General features: G+C 39.7%; 1 protein-coding gene across 10 annotated transcripts in view; it reads left to right on the forward strand.

The window, feature by feature from the left end:
- The window catches only part of ITGB6 (integrin subunit beta 6), a 126429-nt gene extending 110660 nt beyond the window's left edge, over window positions 1-15769 (forward strand). For all 10 annotated transcript variants that reach the window (XM_035007926.1, XM_035007925.1, XM_035007933.1 and 7 more), the window contains 3 exons: window positions 1627-1746; window positions 7275-7441; window positions 13605-15769. In XM_035007926.1, coding sequence (XP_034863817.1) covers window positions 1627-1746; window positions 7275-7441; window positions 13605-13703 — 386 coding nt within the window. In that variant the 3' untranslated portion in view covers window positions 13704-15769. The remainder of the gene's footprint in view (window positions 1-1626; window positions 1747-7274; window positions 7442-13604) is intronic.
- Window positions 15770-16579: the final 810 nt, after the last annotated feature.

A 16579-nucleotide genomic window follows, 5' to 3' on the forward strand; every position in this document is an offset into this window, starting at 1 on the left:
CTAATCAACTGTTGCCCAGAGGTTCCTGGATGTCATAATCTGATCACCTTATTAAAAATACTGTTAAACAACTCACTAAAATACAAGCTCCTGTGCATACCACTGCCCTCTCAAATCGGATACCCAGGAGGGTCCCTGGAATCTTTATTGGAAGAAAAAATCCCAGGTGATTTAGATGATCATAAACATTTCGGAATGACCAGATGAGAATGATTTAGAATTAGATTTCCTAATAGTCCTAGGTAAATAGGTGCTTCTAATGGATTCAAAAGCAATTTCTTCACTTAAATCTATCATCTGAAATCCTATCCAAAATGTGAAGTGTTTTACTAGTCCCTTTTTTCATAGATAGTACAGACATCCTTCTCACAGACCCTGACATGAGGTTTTTATCTTATAAATTAAATGCAAAGAAAAAAAAAAAATTTAACATTTTCCTTTCTGTGGCTAGGGCATTGTTGAACAAAAAATAGCATATTATTTACTTTTTCTTTGTTAGAATCAAAGGAACACATATAGATTCTGTTTTATTAAAACTTTTATTTTTAAGCTAATGAGAAAAGTTATAGGTCTAGCAAGAGTATGTCCAAGATTATCTAGGACAGTCCCAGTTTCAATATTCTGACCCACTGTGTCATAATACACTAATATTGGATCATATGTCAAAATTATAGGTTAAAAGCAAATAGTTGTTCTAGTTACAGGTTTCTGAAAAACAATTTGGTTTCCAGAAAAAGTGTAACCGTGTCATTACAAAGTCTCCAACTTAGAAGATAGGAGAATTTTAAGCAGGTTTGTTTTGTTTTTTAATTTGGACAATGCTACAGAATTCTGGCATAGGTAGCAGGCTGCTGAAAATTCTGAAAATTGTATTAACATCTCAGATTGACCATTTTACTATATTTTCGATTCCTGTAGTGACATTCATTTTCTGTCTCTTGAATATGCTCAATAAGAAAACATTTCTATTTGAAAAAGATCTGAGGAAAACTGGGTTATGTTTGTTTGTTTTTTAATTAACAAAGGGGCTATACTGAACGGTAGGCCAACTGTCCACTGGGTTCCTTTTAATCTGGGGTTTACTTTCATCCTCCTAGTCCCTGAGTACATAATACTTCAATGTCCGCTTCCTGATATTAATTGATGTTTACTGTTGTGACAATATATGGCCAGCAATCTTGACTGTGGGAAAGGCCCCCTTAGAAATATCAGTATCAGTTTGGGCTGTGTAGTCTTTTTCTGAAATGTAATCTAGGCTTCCTCCCAGATGCTCTCAGCCAAGAGGAACATACAGCCCCCTCATTACCACAATCAGGGCCCTTCTATTCCCAAAACAACTAGGCATACGTGCCTTCAAGTACTTTCACTCTATTGAAATCCTGCCCCCCATCAGTTTCATAAGTGCATTTGATGGTCAGTCCTGATTGAGCACACCTGGAACTGTTCTTCTGGAACATGAGAAGAAACTAAAACTTCAGGTGGTGGGAAAAATCCTATGTCTTTTCTATTCCTAGTCTGCAGTGTTGAAAATTCCTATTTGCATATTAAAACTCAATACCACCTTGCTTTAAAAATAACCTCATTTGGAATCTCATTTAATCTAATGAATGACTCCTTTATCTGCAGATTTTTCAAAGGATAGTTCTGTTCCCTGTTCTCTGCAAGGAGAAAATGAATGTCTTATTACATTCCTAATAACTACAGATAATGAAGGGAAAAGCATCATTCACAGCATCAGTGAGAAAGGTGGGTGGCATGCCTTCCATTGTCAATGGTAAGTGATACTACATGGGAGAGGAGGAAACAACCAGAAAGATACTTGGGGTAGCTAGCTTTCCAGGAAAGACATTTCCAGAGTTTTGATAGAGTGCTTCTACATTCCCAGTGATTGAAATATACCTGCTGAAAGGTTTGATGTGTTCCAATGTCTCTTCCTTAACCCGCATAACAAGATATATTTGTACCAAACATTATCACCTCAAAAGCTGGCTGATGGTTTATACAAAGATGGACTGATTAAATCCAATATAAGCAGAAGGTATATCTTTAGGAAAGGCTAGCAGTGGGGAGCATAACAGTCTAAAAGAATGAGATTTGCATCAAGCAAACCTTGGCTCAAATCCTGCTTCTGCCACTTAATAGCTGCTTGACATTCTGGAAGATACTTGCCTCTGAGTCTCTATTTCCTCATCTGTAAAATGGGAAAAATAATAGTACCTTCTTCTAAGGGTTGACCCAGGGATTAAATAGAATAATGCATATAAAACATGTGCCAGTTCATAACCTACAGTAATGGGTCATTGAGTCAAAAAAGACACGAAGCAGCAGGTGAGGAAGGAAGTGATCTATACATACGAAGAGTCCATTGCTTCTGTGGGTTTTCATCCATACCAACTCATGGAGTTTGCTTGGGACTTGGGAAGCTCTCAAATAAAAATCTCATCTTTAGCGAAGGAGGGAGAGAAATTTATGTTAGGTAGGAAAGAAAATAGTGGAAAAGGTACTTTTGTTGAGAAGTTTTAAATTTTAGTATCAGACTCACCTGGGGAGCTTGTTAAAATGCCTGCATCCTGTGCATCCTTTTTTTTTTTTTTTAAGATTTTATTTATTTGACAGAGAGAGACACAGCGAGAGAGGGAACACAAGCAGGAGGAGTGGGAGAGGGAGAAGCAGGCTTTCCGCCGAGCAGGGAGCCCGATGCGGGACTTGATGCAGGGCTCGATCCCAGGACCCTGGGACCATGACTCGAGCCGAAGGCAGGCACTTAACGACTGAGCCACCCAGGTGCCCCCTGCATCCTGTGCATCCTGTGCATCCTGAGTCAGCAGGTGTGATGTGTGACCCAGGACTCTGCATTTTTTTTGAGGGAGGGAGAGAGAGAGAGAGAGAGAGAGCAAGCCCGAGTGGGGCAAGGAGGGAGGAGCAGAGGGAGAGGGAGAAGCAGACTCCCTGCTGAGCGGGAAGCCTGCTGGATCCCAGGACCCCGAGATCAGGACCTGAGCCGAAGGCAGACACTTAACTGAGCCACCCAGGCGCCCCAAGGACTCTGCATTTTACTACTACTCTGCAACACATAGCTTCAAGACCTCCCTGGCTGTGTTCTTAGATATTCACAGGTGCCTCTTTTCTGTCTTCAATTAATGATGTGTTCCTAAATCTTTCTGGCAGAAATGACAGCTGCATTAAATCAGATCTCTCCAGACGCTGTCAGCAACCTCCTCCTCCTCCCGCAAAAAGCTTGGAGCCTGGTTCTGCCCCAGACAATAGCAGCAAGGGCAGGCTAGCAGGGAGATGTGTTTTGTTGTGTGTGTGCTTGCTTATCAGTGTGCCAACAAAATATTAAGTTCTGAATTTAAAGCCAAGAATATCAAACTGCCATCACTAAAGAGTGTAAAAACCAAAGCAAGGGCGCCTGGGTGGCTCAGTTGGTTAAGCGACTGCCTTCGGCTCAGGTCATGATCCTGGAGTCCCTGGATCGAGTCCCGCATCGGGCTCTCTGCTCGGCAGGGAGTCTGCGTCTCCCTCTGACCCTCCCCGCTCTCATGTGGTCTCTCTCCCTCTCTCATTCTCTCTCTCAAGTAAATAAAAAAAAAAAACCCAAAGCAATACCAAAGTAACCAAAAAGTAAGTGCACGACATTATAAACCAACCAAGAAAATATTATTAGAAAAATACCACATATTTTAATATTGATTCCATTGGAAAAATGAGTTCCAAACAACAAAAATGAACTTGCAGAACTGTTCTTACTTCAGGGGCTTTTGCATCTGGCTGGTTTTACTTTTTTTATATTTATTTTTTATTTTTATTTTTGTGTGTGCGTGAGAGAGAGAAACATGCTTTTAGCTGGTAAGGGCATCCTTGTTACTGAACTGTTGGTTGTTTTTTGTTTGTATGCTTTGATGCTTCCACACAATCTGAGTGGCACATAAACAGGCCATCCTTCGAAAGCGCTCAGACTCCCTGATGACTTTTTATTAGGGCTTTTTATTCTCCCTGTGCTTTTGTAGTAGGGAAAAGTGAGGGGGAAATTACCTTCCTGAGGAGTCAGCTGACAGCTACAAGGATGCTTCCCCCTGGCAAATACTCCTGTTCCTAGGTAGGCCCCCAGCTTCAAGGGGCCCTGAAGGTAGAGCCTGTCCTGGAATCTGTAGGCCCTTCTCAGAGCGCTAAGACCAGAGAATCCCAGGGCAGCCCTTCAGGCGCCAGGATAGGAAGGATGAAGTGAAGGCTAAGGATTTCTACGGTCCTACCAACCAATTTCAAAAGAAACCAAGAGAACAGTCACCATCAGGGTGTGTGTGGTTGTAGGGAGAGCTTTGCTCGTCTTTTTTCTTACACCTGGAACAGTTTTTAGAGGAGAAGAGCCACATTAGTTAGAGCCAGAGTCAAGGAATGACAGTCGGGAGGTTTCCTGGCAGGGAGGTAGGTGTGGATATTATACCACGGGTCCCAAAGTGGAGGTGCCAGGCCCTTGAAGTCTTGAGGATAGGAAAGGAGGAAGAGTATAGTTGTTGTAATAATAATAATAGTAGTAGTAGTAATAGTAGCTCCCATTTATTGAGCCCTTACTAATGCCATATGCCAGGTATCATTCCATATGTTTGACATGCATTCATTCTTTTAGCACCCTCCATATAACAACCCCGTAGAGCCAGTATTGCTATTATTTCCATTTTACAGATAAGGAAATCGAGGCAAAAAGAAGTTACAAACTGTGTTAGTTGTGGCAGTAATTAAGCACCACTGCGGGCCAGGGAAACCTGGCCGGCGGGCTTGCAGCGTGGGCTTTTAACCACTGCACTACACTGCCTCCCACTGGCTGTGGATCATAATAAATACCTGGCTCCTGGAAGCATGTTCGGTCAGCGGCAATAGACATGTTATTACGCAAACCACACATGTCATTTTCGATTTTCTAGTAACCCCACTAAAAAGTAAAAATCTGGTGACATGGATTTTAGTAATGTTTTATTCAATCCCTTCTATCCAAAATATTGTTATTTAGCATGTGATCAAGAGAGAAATTATTGAGATGCTTCGTTTTTTTCCATACTAAGTCTTCACAGTCAATATGTATTTTATACTTACCACACAACCTAATTCGGAAAAGTCACATTTCTGCGCTCCATAGCCGCCTGTGACAGAGCTGGCAGACTTGCAGCTCGGGCCCTCAGGACCTGAGAACTAGCTGGCACTGGCCAGGACTCGACAGGCAACATGACAATGGCCCTCTTCTCCCACCTAGAAATATGTCTTCAGTCTGAGCATCTCAGGAAATACTAAAGAGAGTATAAACAGTGGGCGTTTCTATTGGGTAATACCCGCTCTGGTACTTGGGCCACAATCTTTTCTTGAGAACTGTAGACTATCTTAACGTATAATGTATTCTCACTGTGTAAATGTATAATGACTTATCTCTGCCGCGCCATGCCTGCCTGTTCCTCCTTTATTTATTCTCTATGGGAGAGCCCTCCTAATTCACATTCTGGCTGCGGGGTCTTAGCGGGCTTCATTTTGCTTTCCGCAAGAACATGCTACGCCCCACCCCAGACATTTTGTAGTCAAGGATGTAGCCAGTATATATTCTCACTGACACACGCCTGCTGCTTTTTTGCAGGACTGTTGCTAACCTCTTAGAAGCAGCCATGGTTCATTTGTTATGCTGGAAACAGTCTTTAGATCTTCATACTACAGTAACTACTTCATTAGCTCCTTTACTTATTTCTGCATAATCTCCTTACATGGCTTTTTTAATCCAAAGAACAAAAGTGTGTGAGGCCAGCCATCATGCTGTTATGGGGTCATTAGTCCTGCTCAAATTCAGATCAGTTATAGATCCTCACCTTGAAAGCAGCATGATTAGTCCTGTGTATATAACTCTCCTTATTAAATATCTAAAAGCAATAAGAGTTAGGATAAACTAACCATGATTCATTTCCTCCCCAGATACCACAGATTTGCCTCACTTCTTGCATAAGGAGGCAGGTATTTAATGATAATTTTTATGTGGGATTTTTTTTCTCATGAAAGAAAGGGGAGAGCTTAATTATAATGTTTCATTAAGAAATGTATCATCTCCCAGGCATATTGCAAGATTTATTAGTCATTCTGCTGTCAGTGAGGGAAGGCACTGTATAATTGTGAAATTATATTAATATCATCAATAGAGTCAAAATAATATTTCATAGAATGTTCAAGTTGAAAGGACTATACAGAACATCTAGTTTCCCAAACTTCCCTGAAGATAAGAATCCCTTGGGATACTGTTAATAATAAAAAAATCTGTGGCTCCATCTAAGACCCACTGAAGCAGAATCTCTGGGGAAGGATCTAGGAAGCTGTGAGTTTAATAAGCATGAGCACCTGAGCTCAGTCTTATCCTCAGGGAAGTTAAGGGAATGCTGAAGTCCCACATCTTTGTTTGATGGTTGAGGATCCTGGGGCTCAGAGAGATCATGGGACCTATTGTATATCAGACAGCTACTATGTATCAGATGGGAATTGAACCCACCGCTCCTGACCCCAGTCTAGGAACTTTCCAGGACACCAGAGCACTGCATTAATGTTAAAATAAAACTAAAAGCCATCATTGTCTTCTGTCTATATATAAAAAAAAAAACGCAGCAAGTAGTAAACTTCTTAGGATGGTAGGTTTTATATAAGTTTGAATATAATCTCCTAGACAGTTCATGTTTCAAGGAAATCCATTAAAAAGTAATATCGTGTGTGTGAATGAGCACACATACACACATTTCATTTCTATTCTATCATGTACCCAGAAGAGACCATTTTTAGTCATTAAACTGCAGTCTTTTTCATGGTCCTTTCTACGTTCCATGTGTATTAATCCTCATTCTTGGATTCTAACTCTTTTTGAGTCAGCCATTCAAGTATATATCCATTTGCCTTAAATAACCAAACTCTAACTTTTGTTCTCCTTTGTAGGAATAGGGCTATCCTTCAACAAGTAACTCATTTTTTTTAATGCAGCAAAATAAAACATGTTACTATTTTCCTTCTACTGGAAAAAAAAATAAGGTTGGAAAATTTAATGAGAAATATTTTCTCTACATCACAAGATTAATTATGCCATCTTATTTTTTTTTTTAAGTTTTTAAGGCTCCATGCTGGGAGCCCCAGGGCTTGAACTCACGACCCTGAGATCAAGACCTGAGCTAAGACCCAGAGCCAGACACTCAACCAACTGAGCCATCCAGACACCCCAATGATACCATCTTCTTAATATAATTTTCTTTCTTTTAATATAACAGACTGTCCAAAGCCCCCAAACATTCCCATGATTATGTTGGGGGTTTCACTGGCTATTCTTCTCATTGGGCTCGTCCTACTGTGCATTTGGAAGCTGCTGGTGTCATTTCATGATCGTAAAGAAGTTGCCAAATTTGAAGCAGAACGGTCGAAGGCCAAGTGGCAAACGGTATGTAAACCCTTAGGGGCTATTCCTTGTCCAGGGGAGAAAGTGACTTGTGGAAGAGATAGATGTCAGCTTTCTTCTGCTCTATAATAGAGAATGAGAATGTCATGTTCTTTCCCTACCCCTCTCACTATGTCCCTAACAGCTATGATTTATTTTCTGCTTTGAGGACAAAGGAACCTTTGTCCATTATCTGAGACCTAGATAGTGCGCAGAGCATGCATTTGTCTCTCAGCGTAGTGGGGATTTGTCCCACTCTGAAGAGTCTCATGAAACTCCTTATATAGCTGCTTAGGGACATCAAGGAAATACATTTAATCTTCATCACCAGGAGGATCATTCAGGCCCCATTTGATAAAGCATAGCTGCTGTATCTAAACACAACCATAAATCGGTTGTATTATAGCCAATGGAATAAGGTTCGTGAGTTAGTATGGCAGTTCGTGCCAATTTTCATAGAAATACTCATTACTTATAATAGATTACAATGCCAAGTCGAGAAGACTTTAAATGCCATCTAGTTAGTTCTTCTGAATAACAAATTTTAAACAGCTACCTGAAAAATACCTAAAAAGTGTCAACCCTTTAAATATGTGTACTCAATAGATATAATTTATGTGTCTCCTCTTCACAGTAGACAAACACAAAACAGGACTCCAATTTTCTGTGTTTCTTTTCCACAGGACAGATAATTACATTTCTAGAGGGCCATAGAAACAATTTCATGGTTTTAATTTCATCTTTCTATCTCTTAATAGTGTGCCCAGCTCTCTAATAGCAATTATCTTACATTGCTGATTCTAAAAAGGGTGATTTCACTGGAGAAAATACAGAAAAACACCATGTTCCTTTGGGTTCATCTGCCCAAATAAATTGATGTTAACACTGTTTTTCTCTAAGTATATAGTGATATCTCCAATTCTTAAAGCAAATGGAATTTCTGTTTTGGATAAGTTTATCTTGATGAGGAATGTCTATACCTTGTGCAGTTATTTTGAAGTAACCCTAACATATGGTGCAGGACAATGGACAATGAAAATTTTCATCTACCTCATCTTCCTTTTAAAAATGCCTTTAGACGTTGGGGCGCCTGGGTGGCTCAGTCGTTAAGCGTCTGCCTTCAGCTCAGGTCGTGATCCCAGAGTCCTGGGATCGAGCCCCACATCGGGCTCCCTGCTCCGCGGGGAAGCCTGCTTCTCCCTCTCCTACTCCCCCTGCTTGTGTTCCCTCTCTCACTATGTCTCTCTCTGTCAAATAAATAAATAAAATCTTTTAAAAAAAAATGCCTTTAGACGCAACAAGGAAATTCAATGCATGGATCTTGTTTTGATTCTGATTTGAACAGTCCAACTGTAAAAATACATTTCTTGGACAACTGGAAGAAGGATAATATAGACTGGATATTAGAATGATAGCAAGGAATTATGATTAATTTGATTAGGTAAGATAATGGCATGATGACTTTGCTAGAAAAAAATCCATATTTTGGAGTGAAAGGAAGTGAAGATTAGGTTTGCTTTGAAAAAATTCAGCCAAAAGAGGAGGATAGTGAAGCGAGTGTGGCAAAATCTTGATAATTATTGAATCTGGGTGATGGGTCTTACAGAGGTTTGTTATACAGCTTTCCTCTTATGTATGTATGAATTTTTCATAATTAAATAAAACCCCTTAGGAAAGTAAATTTGGATTTGCAATGAAGATATAATATACCCATACCTAACAAGGTCAAATGTAACCTGATAGGTTAGTTTGGTGACTTAGAACATAGTATTATGAGGCTAAAGTGTTGGGTCAGTTAACTTCACCAGATCCCCTGGCCTAGATATTTTTAACTCTCACCAGCTGCCAAGCAAATGCCTGGCAATAGTCAATAAGGACAATCAGGCAAAAGAATATGGTTAAGTTGGCACAAAGAACCACGTGGCAGCAGTTGGTTGAACAATGCCAGTCCTGTAAAGTAGTCTGAATAATCCCATTTTCAGTGTAAGGAAACTGAGGCTCAGAGAGGTTAAGAGACTTCCCAAACAATTGGTCATGGTGGAGCTGAAAACCTAACTGCAGCCTCTTCCAAGCATAGCCTTGACCCTCCTAGAAATAATAAGCAGGTGTTCTGCAAACAAGTACTTGGGCAATGATATGATGTGTATCTACTAACCAGCACATTTTAATGTTCTCATACAGAAGCATGAATACTCACAAATGATTAATATCTTTAAAGTAACATTTTAATTAACAGTTAAATTCCCCAAAACATGCATTGTTTTCCCTCAGGATGTAGAACATGACTGAAATTCAAATGCCGAATTTTACTGTTTCTTCATCTAAAATGGAACAAAAATACACATTAAACAGATAAAATCATAAATGAAAAATATTATTGCCTTGTTAAATTGAGTTTCCTTGAATAATAAATATTTGATGTTCTTGACTAGATAATAACTGGGTAATAATTATGCACTTGGATGCAGAAGAGGTTTAATTCAAATAACTCAATTCAAATTTCACTAATATATACTATTGAAAAAAAATATTAGTGCATCCATTTTTGGGGTCCTCAATTTGATTCCATTTTTTATCTAAAAACCTATTTCTTCTTGAAGAACTGAATTTGACTGGTCTTCACACCCCAGGGGACCTCCAGAGTTGGTAGGGGTAGTTGGGTCTACTGACCCGTAGATCTCCATTGGACTCCAAAGGTGACAGAGCTCAGGACAAGAAAGAGCTTTGTTTCTTGCCTCTTGAAACATTTCATCATAGCCATAAAGAAAGGTTACCTTTTATTATACTTTTAAAAATAACCTCCCCATCCATATTCTTTATGAAAACACAAAGGAAAGATATTTAAATTCATCTTTGATTAGACATTTTTTTCTAGGATGACAAGTCATTAACTAGAGGCAAAAAATGTTCAGTCTGACATTTCTTACAGTAATGGATTGATTTTGTACTGTGCTAAGCAAATCAGGTCTGCATTTGGCAGTTAGGCAATCATTAAGAGAACTGTGGGTCATGACAGAGAGCTTTCTTATTACCACTTTTTCAAGCTCCAAAAATGTGCCATTGCATTTACAGAATCTACAGCCTAAATTAGCACCCCTGGACTCCTGGGGAAATCAGCCTGGTCACCTCAGATCAGTGGGGGAAACTGAAACTTGTCTAAATAGTGAAAGAGCTCAGACTCATCTGAAATGGAGAGCCAAGCCTGTGTCTCAGCTGGAAATCCTCTGTAGAGAAGTTGCCCCCCCACCACATAGCCCTAGAGGAGGCAGAACTAGACATTGCCACACTTTTTCCTGCCAACAAAACCTGCTTTGAGCTTAGTCTCCTGAGTTTTGATCATCAGCTGAGGGCAGGAAACACAACTGCCTCCCAGCAATATATACTTGCTCTTTCTCCACCCTTAAAGTCCCACCTTACCCTTCTACTATGGTCTGCTTCATCCATCACCCCCATTAGCATGCCCAGGCCCTACAACTAGCTTTGCAAGAGATGCCCCCAAATATTATAGACCTGAATAAAGTTGCTTCAAAATACAGAATGAAAACTGCACAATCAAAATTAATATTCAACTAAATGTCTACAAAATAACATCATGTCAATTGCAACTTAAGTCACCTCCTTTATAGTGCATATAAATTATACTTAGTGTAGAACGTGGGTGCATTTTAATATGCTTATTTACATATTTATTTGAAAGAGAGAGGGAGACAGCATGAGGAGAGGGGCAGAGGGGGGAGAGAATCCCAAGCGGACCTGTGCTGAGCACAGAGCCCGACGCAGGGCTATATCTCAGAACCCTGAGATCTTGACCTGAGCTGAAACCAGGAGTTGGACACTCAACTGACTGAGCCACCTAGATGCCCCGCATTTTAATGTTTGACATGATATGGGATGGGGCCCACAAAAGTGTTCCTGGTCCTATGAAGATCTAAGCTGGCCCTGCTCACAGCCCGTTTACTCTTTCAGAGTATTTTTTTCTCTCCGTAAGACTCCCTCTTCCTTCAGGACAGTGCTTCACTTATCACCCACAGCCTGCATTTATTTTTCCCATTTTTCCTCTTCAATTGAGTCCTTTATTTTTTCTGTAACCAACTTAAATTTAATAGCTTGTAGTCTTTTTTTTTTTTGAACTTTATAGAATTCATACATGATTTTTGTTTCCAAATGAGACTCCACCTGCATCTAAGACCACATCAGTTTGCCCTTCACTCTCCAAATTCCAAGTTCTTATGGCAGCGGGACTAAATAAGGACTGGAGGGTCCTCAGAATTATCCAGGTTGACTTCAGGACTAGAAGCAGTATGGTGACTTGGCCTTCACTCATCACCCACCACCAAGGAGTCTCTTTTCTGTTTGCCCTCATTACTGAGATAGCATCTCTCTCTGAAGGCACATGAACAAAGGTAACATGTTACTCAGTCAGAGGTCAGGCCACTGGCTCTGGGCAACATAGAACAGGCACAGGTGTGATTCTTCCTCACGGTAAAGACACTGTGGCAAATCCAAGAGTGACAAGTGGGGAGATGCCCAGGTTTTTCAGTTTCATTCAGTTCTTTCAAGAACTGAGAGACATGTACTGGGAAAGCAAATACAATTGTAGTTTTGAAATCTATGTCTAGAACTTGCTGCCATCTCTACAATTCATGAGATAAGGAGACCAATACAAGATTTAGTAATTTGGAAGGTACCTGGTGGTACCTAGACTTCATACACAAGCAGAAGTGGGCTTAGAAATGATGGGTTAGCCTGGTGATGGGTATTAAAGAGGGCACGTTCTGTATGGAGCACTGGGTGTTATACGCAAACAATGAATCATGGGACACTACATCAAAAACTAATGATGTAATGTATGGTGATTAACATAACATAAAAAAAGAAAGAAAGAAATGTTGAATGTGAAAGCTCCGGGGGAAAGTATCTTTCTAACCCCCTCCAAAACTTAAAGAAAAGGAAATTCCAAATGTGAAGAAGAGGTATAAATAAGAACTAATAAGAAGAGGCAGCATTTACTGAGCACTCAGTACATGCCAGGGTCTGTGCTAAAGAGTATGTTATTTCATGGATGAAGTAGGCACTTTGGTAATGCCTCCTGTGGGTGAGGACACCATGATTTGGAATTGTTTAAGTAGGTCATGTGGTGGGACTGGGTTTGAACCCAGGCTGTCTGACATCAGCGCCTATGTGGTCAACCTTGGAAAGGGGAAGGGAAGAAACTGCTCTTTACCCAGACATCTTGAGCCTGCCTGGAGCAATTCAACCAAAGGAGAGATATTGGAGGATCAAGCTTGTTGTTTCTTTAAACACCTACAGAGACTTGGTCCTGCTTGTCCTGGTGATGGCTCCTAGAAACACATCTACAGCCTGAGGAGCACAGCTGAATTATCCAGACAATGGCACAAATCCTCTACACTGCCCCAAGGGCAAAGCCACCTTGCCCAACCCACCTTGGGACCTGTACATCTTCCTGAGCCCTGTGGCCCACACACTAGTGCCTCGTGACTCTGTGCTCCACACACTGCTATTCTCTAGTAAGCGAATGCCACCACATTCTTTTACCATCTAGAGCAGTGTTCACTGTCCTAGGGATCTTTCCTTGCTTCTCCCAAGCAGCTAGGTGTTTCTCCTGAATTTTGATCTCATTTTAGCAAGATTATCGGTGCCCTTGTGTGATGCCTCCCACCAGCAACACATCTCTTAAAGGCAGATACTATGTCATTCATCTTTGTTTGCTTCTACAAGTTCACTTTTCCCGTTTTTTATGTTTTTTACTTTATATTTCATTTTGGGACCACCTATTGGTTCATTCTATTCATTCAGTAAATACTGAGTGCCTGCTGTTGGCTAGGCACTTCTTTCAGCTCTGGTAAAACCGCAGTGAACAAAACAGCCAAAGTCTTGTTTTCTATCCATCAATTAGTGTGTTTCCAAACAGGGTAAGATTTTTATGATACATATAAGGCACTGGTTCTACATACTAAAAAATTAAATGGAGATGTATAAATTTTAACATGCTAAGAGTATGATTAATCAAAATTATTCAAATGGCTTCCAAGCTTGAGCCTGACTCTCTTCTAGTTTGTTATGGACAATGAAATTATTTAAATATATTAAAACCATGTTATAATAGGTACATACTTTCATTCAAACCTTTTTTTTTTTTTTTTAGGGAACCAATCCACTCTACAGAGGCTCCACCAGTACCTTTAAAAATGTAACCTATAAACACAGGGAAAAACAAAAGATGGACCTTTCCACAGATGGATAGAACTACTTCATGCATGAAAAAAGTCTGCTTCACTGATATGAAATGTTAATGCACTATTTAATTTTTCTTTTTTTTGTTGCTTCAAAACGAGGGGGGTTTAAGATAATAATAGGTCATCTGGAGATCAGTCACTGTCTGTATAAGGTTAGAGACTGTGTTGGCAGGTTCAAAATAATCAGGAAGAGAAGTATCTTTAGCAAAGGGGTGACTTTGGGGATCATTGAGGAATACTAACTCTGTTGTATTAATGCCTCAAAAAATCATCAAAATGACACATGGGGGCCTGATTTGCATTTGAAAAATGTTTGAAATTAGAATCTCATTTGTTGCAGGAATATAGCTACCTGAAGTCTTTGTCTCAGCAAAATCACGAAGTCCATATGCTCACATTAAATAATCACACTTGTGAATTAATTCTAAACTTTTAGTAAATCTGCCCTTTCCTAAAGGTGGATTCTTTTAAAAATCTAGAAGAAATGAGATACTGACTTTTACTTCAACTGAGACAATGCAGTTCTTCTAAAGATGTCCCAAATGTAGTAAGTGTTAATAATTTCTGTGGATTTGCATGTACCTAAAAGTCAGGTACACAAAGTATAAGAATAAGAAGTAATTTCTAAATTAGAAAGTTAAAAAAATAAATTAGAAAGTTACCAGTAAAAACAAAATATCTAGTCTATTATTTAGATTATTTTTAATTACCTGAAGAAGAAATTTCTACACTCTGTTTCCCTCCTGACCCTGAGTTTTCAAACCACTACTTCTCCCATATTTCTCAATCCATTTTACTTAGTTTCATAGTCATCTAAACCCTGGAAATATCATATGAAAGTTTTAATTTCTTGTTAAAAATTACTTTAAATGGTTAGATAGTTTAATCAAAAAAAGCTCCAATAATGCAAAAGGAACATGGGTTAAACAGAATAACATTTTAAATGGCTTTGAAGCAAACACATCAAGAGTACAGTCTCTCATGAGTAATAGGCTTTCTATCTGTATGTTTCCATTTATATAACCTAACTTGCACATTTCATGTGCAACATGGCGAATATGCAATCGTGTATTTACTTTAAAAAGTAACATTTTACTTGCAAACTACATGTGCGTAATTAAGGATCCATAGGTTGATTGAGGAGATGGACTCTGTAGAATATTATCTCCTATTAGTTCGGCTTCACGGAGCACTGTCCTCTTATTTGATAAGGAAGCTAAGCCTCAGAGAGTGAGTAGAAGAACTGGTCCAGCATCTAATCGTCCAGCTCCAAGCTATTTCTTCTCCCCACAGTATGAGACTAAGTCTTTTGTCCATTAAATGATGGAAAGATTTGGTTGGTTAAGTGATAACTATCATTTGTTGGAAAATGTCCCGAGATGAAAAGAGCAATTAAACTACTGGAGCAGAGGTGAGGTCTTGTACTTTGGTGCAGTGTTTATTACCTTTGAGTAAATTGTAGTGTGAAACATTTTACTAGGTGAATAGTTCATTATGTAATGGCGTTTTCAAATGTATCCATTGAGTTGGCACAGGTAATCTATGATAAGTTTCTTCAATTCTACCGTACAGATCTGTACCCATTTGATCACTTGGAGACTTATTTCTTTTCTTATTTCTAAGTAACTCAGGTAAATCAGACACTGGGGGAATACACAGCTATACTAAAAGAATTACTAAATAATCACATTGGACACCTGAACGGCAGAGGTACCCTCTGTGTTCCTGACTGAAGCCCAGGGTCTGGGGAAAATCTACAGCAACAAGGAAGTTGTGTTGGTGATGACACAACAGTAATATTCAGCTCTACACGTGATATTTCTTACTATTACTAGAATGGGATTCTAGAAAATATGAATTTCCTTTGTGTATATATTGGGGAAGGTAGAGAAGAATCTGCTATTTCTCTGAATACTGTTTTGACCCAAGGCTGGACCTTGAAAAGGCCAAAACATTAACAGTAGTACTTCTGTTCACTGAAGAGTTATATTACATGAAGATAAATGGGTTTTTTGTAAGTTGTTTTACTGTATTTTGTGTTGACATAAATAAACATGGTAATTTAAACAATGAACCTTAGATGGATGATAATTCCTTTTATTTACTTGGTACCAAACCCTCTTCTTGGATTTCCGGATCCCTGTGTGACCTGCTCTGACCAGCTTGCTGCTCTCATTCTGGGGCCAAGAAGAACAGAAAGAGGCAGCCACCAAAGGCAGGAGACAGCAGGGAACCAGCGGCAGTTTGCTGAATGGTTACAATACCCGCATCATGAGGTTTTTTTAAAAGACGCTCGGACATTACCCTACATTTTGTAAAATCAGGATTAGTGTTATGGGCTGAATCGTGGTCCCTATTCTAAAACTTGTGTACTGAAGGCCTAACCCCCAGTACCTCAGAATATGATTGCATTAGGAGATAAGGTCTTTTAAAAGGTAATTAAGTTAAAATGAGGTCATTAGGTTGGGTCCTCATCCAATATGATTGGCATCTTTTTTTTTTTTTTTTTAAGATTTTATTTGTGGGCACCTGGGTGGCTCAGTCGTTAAGCGTCTGCCTTCGGCTCAGGTCATGGTCCCAGGGTCCTGGGATCGAGCCCCGCATTGGGCTCCCTGCTCTGTGGGAAGCCTGCTTTTCCCTCTCCCACTCCCCCTGCTTGTGTTCCCTCTTTCGCTGTGTCTCTCTCTCTGTCAAATAAATAAATAAAATCTTTAAAAAAAAAAAAAGATTTTATTTGTATTTGAGACAGAGAGAGAGAGAGAGAGTACAAGCAGAGGGAGCAGCAGGCAGAGGGAGAAGCAGGCTCCCTGCTGAGCAGAGATTCCCGATGTGCGGCTCAATCCCAAGACCCTGTGATCATGACGTGAGCCGAAGGCAGACGCTT

This window comes from Mirounga leonina, unplaced genomic scaffold (genome assembly GCF_011800145.1).
Source record: "Mirounga leonina isolate KUSES-001 unplaced genomic scaffold, KU_Mleo_1.0 Mir_151, whole genome shotgun sequence".
Lineage (NCBI taxonomy): Eukaryota > Metazoa > Chordata > Mammalia > Carnivora > Phocidae > Mirounga > Mirounga leonina.